Here is a 13,876-nt window from a genome sequence, read left to right on the forward strand (position 1 = left end):
TTTTTATATTCATGATATCTACTAGACCCTTGTTCGGACATATTTCTGTAACTTACAGGTCTAAAATGTAAAAAAAAAAATTTCATGAAAAACAGTGTAACGCTTTTGGTACAGAAATCTAGACATCAGTGTAACGCCGAGAAGGTTTAAAAAAAGAAAAAAAATTCCCAAATTTCTAATACTCACAGCAGGACAACGTTTAGCTTGTAAATGTGTAAAATTCTTCGATTTTTTTTTTACTTGTTAGGCTGCAGGAGGACAAAATGTTACCATGGCAATAGTTTAATTTTGAATTCTTTTATTTATTTTATAAAATGCAATTTTCTTTATTAGCAAGTGGGCAAAAGATAGGTTTAGCATTATATATTTATTTTTATTTTTCTTTACTAGCCCTTAAATGTTTTTTACAATGTGACCCTATTTATCCTACCCTACAATGTTTAGCAAATTTGCAGTCTTTTTTTTTTTCTTTCACTCTCCATACTACAGTTATTTCACCATATAAAGTGATTCGGTATTGAGAAGCAACGTTTTTAAATTTTACTAGCAATATTTTTTTATCAGCTGCTCACAACTCTTCCTTTCTAACTAGCACAGCACCACATGTGCATGTATTAGAATTCGCAATCAAAAACTTTTGCTTGGAAAATAAAAAAAATCCTAGTTGGCATTAGCTCCAACTACATTCATGCAGTGATACAAGGCTTTCACCTGGTCCACTGATTTATTTCTAAGTATATGATTTTCTTAATTAGTAGGAGAAGAAAATGTGGCTATAGAAAATAATATATATATCTTTATAATTTTTTTAATTCCTAATTTCCAGAAATAGAAGTAGAATTATCGTCGTGGCCTTTAAAAATATTGTATAGCTCTCGATAATTCTTTTGGTTTTTTTCTAAATCACCAATTTCCTTAATTTAAAGAACAAGAAAACATGGCCTTGGAAAATCATTGATACAAATTTAGATAGTTACATAGAAGGTTAGGTTCAATCACTAGGGAAATAAACATATCCCAGGTATAAAACCCTATAAGACATAGTTGGTCCAGAGGAACGCAAAAAAAACGGTATCTTTAGTCACGGTATTTTTACTCTAAATCCTTAATACCCAGTTATTTTCTGTACTTCTAGAAAAACATCCAGCTTTGTCTTAAAGCAATCCATAGTAGTTGCTGAAAGCTGATTCCACATTTTCACAGACCTTACAGTGAAGAATCCCTTCCTTATCCGAAGCCTAAACTTCTTTTCCTCCAGACGCAAAGAGTCTGTTAATATATTTTTTTTTAATTCCAGAGATTCTTTAATAAGCAGTAGGAGAAAATGTGGCCTTGGTAATAGTACTTACCCCTTTTTAACTTTTTTAAATTAGGGAAAATGAAACAACCTGTGAGAAGGGGGGGAAATAATTATGAAGTGTGGTTAGCCTCCACTCATACAATCTCAGAATCAAAAAATCTGATCTGTATCAGTTGGAAAGATCACTACATTACCAGGGACAATATATATGTAAAGCTCACAAGTTATACATACACAGAAAATGAAGATAAAATCCTTTGTTATATAATATATAGGGACAAAAGAATAATAACTGCTATGAATAAACAGAAAAATGGATTTATGTCATATCTAAGATGAACAATGTCAAGCACTGGTACAATTATTGTAAAAAACAACAGTTGAACTCCTTTATGAATCACATGATATCAGCTCAACTTTAAATTGAAATCTGTCACTAACATTACAATAGCTGTTGCTTTTCTTGACCTCATTATTGTAACATAATATTACCTATGTATATTATTATAGTTTATATTATATATTATACCATATATTATTAAGGTATATTACCTGCTGATCCTGCCTTATTTTTCATTTGCCTAACAGGGTGGTAAACAGAAGTTAAATTGTGCTTTGGTGTTGTCACCCTGTAGATAGTCCTAGTTAACATAATTTTAAATTCACTTTTGAAAATCAATGGACAATTTGAAACCAAACTCTAATACTTTCAACCAGTTACAGCGGCAGTTTAAAGACTATGAAGGTGGTAAGTGCTCCCATGTATGTTTGTAATACCAATACAGAATAATATCATTATCGTACAGTCTGTGTATTCCAGCTGAGCATTTGTAATACAGTAGCTGTGCTTTGCGACTCCACATTTCATTCTTTAGATTGGTGTACGAAAGTTTGTCGAAATCAAAAGAGGGAGGATAGTAAAGCTAAGTAAAGCTAAGTGAAAAGAGAGTTAACATTCACCGTGTCAAATACTCTTTATACTGTGCTTTTTATACTGAGCAATGCAAAGATGAGGAAACAGGCAATGTACTTTTCTACTACTATCTTATCCTAAACCTATAAACTGTTGCAATCTAACCCTATCTAACACAGTAGCAGCACACACAGATGATGCTTTGATATGCTGTGTTCTGTCTTTTACAGATGGCTGCATGATATCAGCCCCCTGTAGAAGATGGAGAAGAGTGTGCCAATGAGGCTGTCTGTGACAGATGATTGTATGATACAGGGTTTTAGGAAAAAATAATTTCTGAATCATAGGCGGCACAACTGCAGTTTTTAGAGCATCATTTTTCCGAAGCCAAAATCGAGCATGCTGAAATGAGTTTGGCCCATAAGTTTATATCACACCTTAATAAAACACCTAATAACTCTCCTTAGTTAGTAAACCATAAAAAGAGAAAAATGCTGACAGAAACAGAAAGAAAAGTATTTGAAGAATTCATAGTAAAAAGTCCAAAACCCCCAAAAGGCTGAAAAAACATTTTTTAGAGAACACACACAGCTGTCAAATATCTCAAACACCACCCCTGTGTTTATCTTCCACAATCCAGACAGCGCTGATTCTGTCATTTTTTAGGCTCGCAATAGATCTTTCATCTTTTTAATTCTGAGTTCTGAGTGAAAAAAACACTGATAATTTTTTTCACAATATTGTAGTAAGAGAGATTGGATTAAACCATCATTATTGGCACACTTGTTATTCTTTGTTTTTGTTCTTTGTTCTGCAGCTGCTTCTGCTTTGGCAGTAGTGGAGGTGCCGCTGGTGGTAACAGTAAGGGTGCTTCTAGTTGTAGAGGTGGTGGTAGTAGTAGTGAGGATGTATTATCGAAAAGTCAGGTTTAAACCAATGGGTGGAAAAAAGCACAGTTCCAATATGTTGGCATATTCTGGGCCATACATCAATGATAATAGGGATCTGGATAAGAATGAGAGTGATGAGAAGATTAGTGGTGGGGTAAAGAGATAGATACTATGCAGCCACACTCATCTAAAAAAATACATTTTTGGGGGTGGTCGAGTGAGTGATTAAGATGGAAGTACATTACCTAAGCTCTTAGCCACATGAATTTCTCACTTTTTTCTGCCACCTCCCTGGGCAAACATTTATGGGGAATGCCTCTCCAAATGCATCTCCAAACCCCCACAGGCTCCATGACCAAGGATTATTGGACCTATTCAAGCTTTCCCACTCAGGACCAGGTATAGACATGAGAAGAGGATGAATCCAGCTAGGATGCTTTCCTTTGAAAAATCAGAATCCCATAATGCATGCCACCTCATATCCACTTAGACTTTCAGACCTGTCAATTTTAGCATCCGATAATAGGAGTGCCCTGACCGTTTCATTCATTAATAGATAATCTGGTGCACTGTCTGAGAGGCTGAAGTAAGCAATGGGGGCAGTTACAGAATAGGATGTAGCTATACCTGGACTGCACTCTATAGTATCCACACTTAATATGCATCTCATTGAGACCTGACAATCCTGGGAGGAGGAATAATATAAGGGTAAGGAGGATGGCTATGTCTATGCAGCCAAAGCAACTATCAGCAGCTGGTCAGACTTCTTCTGGAGAGACAGCCAGGCTCTGCTCTTGATTTTTTTCGTATTCACTATGCATTATGCCAAAAAAGGTTTGAGGTTAATTTCTACTTCACTCTCTAAACTGCTGCATTCTGTCCCTGTTTATTGGTTGTCTTTGACAGTTCCCACTGAAAGATGAGATCTTTAAAATGGCCAGAAAGAAACAACCTATTACATTTAGGGGCCATGGGATTCCACTGTTTCAGAACTTATGAATCTATCGCCCTGAAAAGCAGGAGGGCTCCAAGACCACTTCTTGAGCTTCTTAAAGGCAAGTATATTGCCTGCAGATGGGATTTTCCTTTTGGACTGATGATACATAGAAATAATAAACAGCACTTGTTGCACACTGTGATGGACTCCTGAAGTTTGTTTTGTATTTTAACTACTAGTGATTGTGATCTCGAGTAATACATAGATATCCCTCTGCCGGAATGCCATTTTTCTGATCATTCAGGGTTGTCCTTTCCCAGGTCTAGAACTTAAACTTTGAGGGGCCTTCGCACAGCAGCAAAATGAGGAAAGAAAGCTTGCTTGATCTGAAATTTCAGAATATTTCAGAAGACCTTACTATATTTCTGAGTTTTGCTTAAATGCTATACCACTGACTGTTTATACTTTATTTTCATTTGTCCCTACTGTGAAAGAATTTTCCCCTACAGTTATTCAACGTGGATTTGTTCCTTTGTTAAATGAGTTCTAACTTCTCTCTGCATTACATTTTATTCTCCATCATCTGTGGTATTAACCTACTCATACATCTTTGATCCTCATAAACTCATGATCAACTACTGCCTGATCACACTTTTGTGAGACAACCAGTGTATTGGACAGTTGTTAATCAGTTAAATATTTGCAACTTAATTGTTGTTTGCTTATCTTGAAGTGGACTTACAGGCAAGGGGGAATTAGGTCATGATGGGTTTCATAATGATAATAGATGGGAATAGTTGGCTAAAGGGGGAAGGGTGGTTATAGGTTTATCACGGGAAGGAGTAGTGCAGGTATGTTATATCATGTTATAAAGGCATAGTATGCTGTTGCTGTAAAGAAGGGTTTCCAAAAAATTGTATTTTTTAGTCACCTTATTTTGCTTTATGTCATTGCAGATTAGTAATTATACATGTGCCTCTCTTGGATAGGACAAAATAGCTGCACAAATTCCTTGATCCCTGTATGTGACATTGTCAGGCTTATTCTACATTTACCGTTCCCATGGCTGGGCAAAATATTTACATGTCCCTTTTTCCTAAGATCAAAACTGAATTTTTCTTGCATGGCTTAAATCTATGATTTTGGTTTATCCTTTTCTTGGTGGCACTAGGAAATCGGAATACAAGTGATATGCCTTTTTCCCCTGTCAGTTGTAATTTGACAGGAGTGCATTAGCTACCAACTTGTTGTCCTCCCTCTGCTTTCTGTTCTGTTCTTTTCACCTGTGTCTGCCTTTTTGCTTTAAATCTCACTAATCTTTTCCCAAATTATGGCTTACTCTATGCCAGGGAGATTTGCCACTTTGGCGCATATTTTTATATCACAAAAGATGAAGGGCCTCAACATTCTTGAAAAGTGAACATTAATTCTTGGGGAGCTTGAAAAGTCTAAAGCAGAAATGGTCTTTTTACAGCAGACTTATTTTAAAAAGGAATGTTTTCCTAAATTGACTTCTCCTTATTTTCCACAAACATTCCTCACTACTGATTCTGCCTTCAAGGTCAAGAGAATCTCTATATTACTCAGCAGGTCTTCTGGCTTATCTCTTTACCAAAGAACTTGCAGATTCCTCTTTAAAAAATTAAATGGAGAAGATTGCACATGTGCCGCTGTCTATGCAGGACGCTAATTAGACGGCACAGCACCCCCCGGATCCTTTGACGGCTCTTGCAGTAGCGGCACTTGGCAGCCACGCTACCCACAAGCCGCCCAGACTCCGGACTTCTCTCCTGTTCCTCTGACGATGATGGGAAAATTAGGGGTGAAGGTAAAGGACCGCAATCCCCGCTCTCAGTCTCAGCGGCCGGCTTCCAAGATGGCGGCTCCCCCGGACATGCATGTGGCTGCAGGCTCTGCATTGCTGGAGAGGGAGCAGGTTTCTCCTAAAGGTACGGGCGAGGGACCAGTGGACAAGGGGTGGGAAGAGAGTTCTCCCCACTCCTCACCTGCTAGCACCCAGGACACGCAGAATTCCCCCTGCCTCTACATGTCACAGCCCCCCCCCCCCTCAGCACTGCCCTTGCCTGTAGTGCAGGGTTCTCGGTCTCTACAAGGAGAGGACTTGACTTCTCACAGCTCACATACCCTAACCCATGCAAATGGTTCCAGATTTAGGGGACTGACACAGGATCCCATAGCCTCTTCACCCCCCTCTGACCTCCCATTGGCGGAAAATAGGCTGTATCTTAACCTGGCCGAGTTGTTTCAAACAGAGCTGGCTAAAGTTACAGAGACTATTACATCTGAACTGCGCCAAGACTTACAGAATCTGGGCACCAGAATTGATATTTTTGAAAAAAAAGTGGATGAAACGGTGACACAGGGTAACCAGAATTCCAAGGAAATTTCGGTCTTACATGATCGGATTGAGGATCTGCAGCTTAGGCTTGATGATTTGGAAAACAGGTCTTGTAGAAATAATTTCAGGATCAGGGGCCTCCCTGAATCAGTGAAAGATGTTACAGAGGCTGTGCGGCGTTTCCTACAAGATCTCTTACCTGACTTACCAGAATCACACTTTGTAATTCACAGGGCGCACAGGGCTTTGGTGGCGCCTAGGCAGGATGGGCCGCCCAGAGATGTAATTGTCAAGCCTCACTACTTTTCTACGAAGGAAGCCCTAATTATTATTATTATTATTAAACAGGATTTATATAGCGCCAACATATTACGCAGCGCTGTACATTAAATAGGGATTGCAAATGACAGACTAATATAAATAGGGATTGCAAATGACAGACTAATACAGACAGTGATACAGGAGGAGAGGACCCTGCCCCGAAGAGCTTACAATCTAGTAGGTGGGGGAAGCCCTAATGAAAGTAACCAGGGGAATGGATCATATTGAGATGGAAGGCCACCCGATACAAATATTTTCTGATATAACACCATTTACTATTCAACGCAGGAGGGCGCTTAAACCCCTATTGCAAGTGCTGATTGATCACAAGATTAAATATAGATGGACGTTTCCCTTAAAATTGATCTTCCAACTGCAAGGGAAAAGTTTCTCTTTCTCCTCCTTTACTGAAGGAGAACAGCTCCTCAAGGATTTGGACCTAATCCAGAGGGTTGAAGCTCCGCCTATGTCAGGCAGGGACCCACTCTGGCATAAGGGTAAATCATCAGGGAAACATCCTCAGAAGACAACTTGAAAATGTGTGCTGGGCGCCACCCTGCATTAGTTTTTTTTATCATTCTATGCTGCTGGAGGAACGCTGGGGGCCCTAAATGGTGGTTGTTATAATACAGTATAAATTTTGTTATCCTTCTGTATTTTTTGCACTTTATACTGGTTTTTGTTGTATGGAGGCCCCAGTCTTGCCTCTGATCCAGTGTTTGTCTATGTGGCCCCGTAGTGGGGTGTCATTGGTATTGCTGGTCCAATTGGTACTGGTTTTCTTTGTATTGTGCCTGATTGAACTATTTGTTAAGTGGCTGTCGAGCCATTATCAAGCATGTGATTCCCTCAGGTTGCTATGTAAATGTTCTGCTAAGCTCTGATTGTAGGGACCTTATGCCCCTATATTTGTGTTTTGGAGGGGCGTGGGATCGGGGGGGTCACACATGCCCTCAACCAACAGGGAATCTAGTTCGGGTCTTATTTAATTGGCCTGACCCGACCAGACTCCCTCTGACGAGATGGAGTTTGTTGGAGCTCCTAGGTGCACGGGAGGTGAGGCTGCCCCCGAGGTCCGGGACTGTATGTTTCCCGGGGTCGGGGAGGCACCCAATCCTCCTTGGTTTATTACAATGTACTTTGGTGTGCTGGTTGTTTGTTTTTTGTTTATTTTTTTTTGTTTTGTTTGTTTCCCGGTAGATCCCATACTTTTATCCTTGCCCCCAGAGGAAGTACACAAACAGCTCTACTATTGATATCTACCTATGTTGACTGACTCACCCGCAGTGTCCGCAACCCCTACTAAGTTGACATTGCTCTCCCATAATGTTCAGGGTCTTAACTCTCTGGTCAAGAGGTCTAAAGCATTCCACTACTACAACTCCTTAAAGGTTGAAATTTTAGCTTTGCAGGAGACACATTTCGCCAACAATTCAGTTCCGAGGTACTTTCATAAGAACTATCCTTTTTTTTACAATGCCAATTCAGATGAGAAAAAATGTGGTGTCCTTTTGTGTTTTCGAAAGAGCTTAAATTTTGCACCTCAAGCGGTCTTTAGGGACCCAGGGGGCAGGTATCTAGTAGTGATTGGATATGTTGGTCTACAGCTCTACTAGGTCAATTGGCATTTTTTCACACCTTCCTGGGAGAGATCTGGCCTAAAGTGAAGGGTTCCCTAATCTTGTTAGGCGACTCCAATTTGGCTTTGGATCATATTTTAGACAAATCTAAATTAAGCAGATATAGGGACCCTCCAACGAAGAGTCATGGCCTTTCTCTTTTGCTACGAAAATATGACCTTGTTGATAGCTGGCGGGAACTGAATTCATCTTCCAGGGACAATACCCATTTTTCATCAGCCCATGACCAGTATTCCCGTATTGATCATGGGTTTGTCCAGTCTCATATGCTTCCCAATATGCTTGGGGCCCGGATTTTGTCAACCCCTTGGTCTGATCATGACCCCTTAGCACTGTATCTAACGGGTTTTAGCCGGCCTCAAGCTGGGTTCCGTTAGAGATTCAATGAAAGCTTTGTTTCAGATACATTGGTACTTAATTTGATTCTCACAACTAGGGCAGAAAAATCGATTCGCTGGGCAGCTCACAAATTTTACCTGTGGAGTGACAAACCAGGCAGCCTATTGGGTAATAAGCTTAGATTCAATTCACCCAAGATTCATACGGTCCCTAAAATTAAGGTCAAAGATGGTGGGCTATCGCAAAACCCAGAAAAAATTTTAGCAGCTTTTGAGGATTTTTATGGTCGTTTATATAGCCCAGAAGACTCAATTTCCAGAGTGGGAATTATTAAAGGGTTTCTCAGTAAGCTTGACCTCCCCAAACTTCATCCTTAACATAAGGCAATCCTGGAACTTCCATTTACAATCGAGGATTTGAACAGGGTCTTTAGATTCCTCAAGTTGGGAAGTTCACCTGGCCCAGATGGTTTTTTTTTATTTGTACTACAAAACATTCGGCCCTGTATTGGTATTTGGTGGCATATTTTAACTATTTGCGGGATGGGAAATCTCTTTGGGGTGACGCCAACGGAGCATTTATTGGTGTGATCCCTAAACCAGGTAAGGATGCATCTGAAGTGGCCAATTACAGGCCCATTTCTTTGATTAATTGTGACCTTAAAATTTTGACGAAGATTATGTCAACCCAACTGGGCTCCTTTTTGGGAGTATATATCCATCTGGACCAGGTGGGCTTTATGCAACACAGATCAAACGAGAAGGGCAATTGATCTCATTTCAGTGGTAAACTCCAAATGGCATGGGGGCCTCCCACGCCAGGCTATGTTGCTTTCCCTTGAGCTTCAAAAGGCATTTGATAGTATATCCTGGGCGATATCTATTTCAGGTTCTCTTAAGGATGGATTTTGGTGCCCACTTTACTAATCTGCTGCTGGCTCTGTATGACTCCCCAGAAGCGAAAATATCGCTAGGGGGATTTCTTTCTAAAGCTATCCCAATTAAAAGGGGGACCAGACAGGAATGTCCGCTCTCGCCACTTCTGTTTGCACTAGCAATCGAGCCCCTAGCGATCGCAATACGAATGAATCCTAACATTAAAGGGATTAGCTGTAATCAGGCTGAACACAAATGCGCTCTGTTTGCTGATGATATTTTGATGTTTGTCACCTCCCCAATTACTACGTTGCCCAACCTAATGAAACTTCTGGATGATTTCTCTCTATGCTCAGGCCTAAGGGTAAATAAAGCTAAGTCTCAGGCCCTCAATATAAATATTCCCACAGGGACACTAACAGGGGTTAGGGAGAAATTTTACTTCAGCTGGCATATGGATTCCATTCAATATCTGGGCATCCAGTTGACTCCCACCTACCATAGTCTTTCTAGGGCTAATTATACACCCTTGTTTAAAAAACTTTACGCGGACATTCGGAGGTGGTCCTCCTCCCCCCCCCCCCCCCCCCCCCCCCCCCCATCGTGGCTGGGGCGGATTGCTGCTATCAAAATGAATTTACTCCCCAGACTACTTTATCTGTATTGTACTCTCCCGATTCAGGTCCCCACGAAGGAGCTTGAACTCCTTTAGTCTAGAATACTGAGGTTCATCTGGGCAGGGAAGACGGCCAGAATTTGTAAAGATACTTTATTTGCCCCTAAGCGCATGGGGGGCCTGGGGACAAGTGGCACAAGTCTCGTTGAGCACTTTACACGGAGCCCCACCTCAGTGGGTTGAGATAGAGAACAGGGATGGTTTTTTGGGTTCCATAGAGTCTCTTATGTGGCTCAGAAAAAGTACGAGAGGAGCTATGAAATGCCCGGCTCTGTCTCACTCCATTCAGTTATGGGTTAAATTCAGCTATCACCCAAAACTAACTTCATATCATAAACCTCTAACCCCACTCTGGAATAACCTGGATTTCCCGTCGGGCCAATGTCCAGTGAACTTTACCTGGTGGTTTTCCAAGGGCTTTAGACCGCTGGAAGATCTGATGTTCACGCAGTGTTCACATGGGACTATTTGACCAGTAAATTTGAAATTCCCCCAACGGGACATTTCCGCTACAGACAATTGACTTCATTTATCAACATGACAATTAGAGAGGCCCGGAAACCCATGCGCTCCTCTACATTCGAAAGCACGTGCTCATCCATAGCATCCACCAAAGGGCAATTTTCTGTGATTTATTCAGCCTTAGTTGCCCCGGCCAGCAAACTGCAGTATATGCTAGATTGGGAATCTGAACTGGGTACGACATGGGATTTGGAAGAATGGTGAGATATGGTATACTCCCTTTCCAAGGTTTCCCTGAACTCTGCTGTGGTGGAAGCCAACTACAAAGTAGCACTTAGATGGTATCTCACCCTGGCTAGACTGGCGGAAATGTTCCCGTCGGCCTCTCCCTTATGTAAGGCTGTGATTCTAGGGGCTCTATGCTACATATCTGGTGGTCATGTCCGATTGCCAGGGCATTTTGGGACGAGGTATTTAGCTTGATTTCCAGAATTTTACAGCAAGAGATCCGTAGTTCTGTGGAAGCTGCCCTGTTTAGCAAACTTGTGGTGTCCCTTCCTAGACCCACAATGAAACTGATCAGATTGATCTTACTGGCGGGCAGAATTTCACTGGCTAAAGCTTGGAAGTCACCCTTGATATCTCTGGATCCCATTTTCACCAAATTGAATTGGATTATGGTCAATGATAGACTAACTCATACCCTAAAGAACTCTTTGGATAAATTTGACGATATATGGGAGCCTTGGATTTCGTTTAATAGTATATAGCCAATGGCATATGTTAATTTACTTTTGGGTATGGGGCATTAGTCAAGTTCGCTTTTTAAACTTCCTCTACCTTTCCTTTCCCCCCTCCCATGTGGTTTTTATTTTTTATGTTTGTTTTCTTCTTTTCCTTTTTTCCCTGTTGTATAGACGGGACACGAGATTGATTCACACACTGTTCAAACACGGTTCACTAATGTCTTTTTGTTTCTCTGGTATATATTTACCTGTTACTAGATTGTTTTTCATTTAATGTATACCTGGATGTGGTAAATAATTTTGTTTGGACATTGTTAGCAATACATGATGTTTTAATTGTCTGAGCATACACAATGCCCCTGATTCATCATTGAAATCCGCGATCGCTGGAAGCGCGATAATACGCGCGACTGGCGATCGCGGATTACCGCGGTCCGGGACTCAAGTGCGCGCGTACACTCGCATCCTGAATCTGCCGGCCGGATTCCTGCCATGCGCAATAGGGGTCGCGAATCTGCCAATTAAGGCAATTACATTTCAGCTGCGCAATTAAGGAGGATCTAAGCACAATGGTTAGATCATAGCAATTAATTAGCTCGCACCTGCTCTCTGTTCTGTGTTATTTACAGTCATTTACAGGTCAAATAGAATCTTTAATGCTTCATTAGATTTCATCTGCGCGACTAAGGAGGATCTGTCAAGCTGTCACTGGTGAGATTATAGTAACTATGTTGCTATATAATTCATTGATTGTTACATTTGTTGCGTACTTTGTATACTTTTACTTTGGTTTGTAACACTGCAAACTAATTGAGATCAAGCTGTATATATACTAGTAAGCACTTCATAAATATGTCATCTCACAATAGTATGAATTGTAAAAAATTCTCACCAAGCATTTTGATCTAATTAAAATATCATTGTCGTTTGTCTTTGTTGTATTTGGCATACTTACCTATTTCACATTACCAACTTAAGCGCACAGGTGATAGAAATTCACTTGCAATTCACACTTGCGCAGTCTGTCAAAATTAGCTGTTCGCTCACACTTAAGCGCACAGGTAATAGAAATTCATTTGCAATTTACACTTGCGCAGTCTGTTAAAATTGGCTGTTTGTTTTTTTTTGGCACTTGGACATGTCATTATCATTGATTAATATGATCCTTTAGATAGGTACACCACTAAACAGATCTTGTAATAGTTAAAAAAATAAAAGAAAGTTGAGTTGGGGAGGATTTCATGGAAAAAGTATTTTCCATATATATATATATTTGTGTATATTGCTATATATATATATATATATATATATATATATATATATGTGTGTGTATATATATATTTTATGTATTTATTTATAAGTATTGTAGGATAGCAATAAATATATACACACACACACATATACGTAAGCAGCAAAAGAAAGTGTGCGCGCTTGTTACTTTATTGAGAATTTAAAAAAAAAAAGTTGTTCGATGTCAGGCCCGCAACATCGCGCTCGTGCACACGTATCCGACAAGGCATCGGAAGCTTTTACATAGGCGCCTATGGAGAGGAGTTGAATTCGGTTAACTCTTGCCTAACAGGAAGGAAATTAGTGATTTAAAAATATGCTTTTTTCTTAGCGCACATAAATGTTAAAAACATTTAAACAGCGCAAACATTTTTTTTTAGGGCTATGGGTAATGTGTGTGCCATTAGAAAGAATGATTTTTTAGGGGAACAGTGACTTTTAATGCATGATCGCCAGTAAAAAGCTGTCGGATAAGCGCGGCTCCGTGCGCGAGCTTTTCCGGTTGTTGAATAGCGCGATCGCGCACGATTCCGGATCGCTAATACGAATGCGCGACCGATAATCCGATTTTGCTTGATGAATCAGGGGCAATGTGTTTCTGTTTTCTGTTCGAGCCTTGTTATTATGGTATTATTTCTTTTCGTGAAAAACTTAAAATCTTAATAAAAATATTGAAATATAAAAAATAAATGGATGGACAGGAGATTACTTTGTCTAATATCTACCTACACAATGGGGAAATTCCCTTCCTACAAAAAGTGATCTTTTAAAGAATTTCGCCCCTGCCATTCTGATTCTAGAAGGAGCTTTAATTATTCCATTCAGTTCTTCATGCTGCCAGAAAGTGAAAAAGGTGGGCTTTTTTTGTGAAATATAAATAGCTTCTTGTAAAGAGAAAATACTGTTAGCAATAATAATTCAAGGTTGTGCAGACTTGCACTGTAAGACCCTGGTCCAGCAACAGTACTCACAAGACACCAGTCCCCCAATCTGCAGCTTCAGTAGACTGGTTGTATTTCCCAGGACACAGTTGCCCCAGGACTAATGCAAGGTTGCCAGACCTGAGGAAGGGCTGGCATAGGACCAGAAGCCCACAGATAAAGCAGTACCAAGATTCCAACAGAGACA

At 40.3% G+C, this 13,876-nt stretch overlaps 1 protein-coding gene across 3 annotated transcripts in view; it reads right to left on the bottom strand.

Moving 5' to 3' along the window:
* Positions 1-13,876, bottom strand: part of UNC93A (unc-93 homolog A) — a 191,121-nt gene that overhangs the window by 23,921 nt on the left and 153,324 nt on the right. The window contains exon 8 of one of the 3 annotated variants that reach the window (XM_072409184.1): positions 219-3,218. The exons of the other annotated variants lie outside the window; for them this stretch is intronic. Coding sequence (XP_072265285.1) covers positions 3,202-3,218 — 17 coding nt within the window. The 3' untranslated portion in view covers positions 219-3,201. Of the gene's footprint in view, positions 1-218; positions 3,219-13,876 lie in introns of those variants that run through there. 3 annotated transcript variants of the gene reach the window in all.

Source organism: Pyxicephalus adspersus, chromosome 4, assembly GCF_032062135.1.
Source record: "Pyxicephalus adspersus chromosome 4, UCB_Pads_2.0, whole genome shotgun sequence".
Classification (NCBI taxonomy): Eukaryota; Metazoa; Chordata; class Amphibia; order Anura; family Pyxicephalidae; genus Pyxicephalus; species Pyxicephalus adspersus.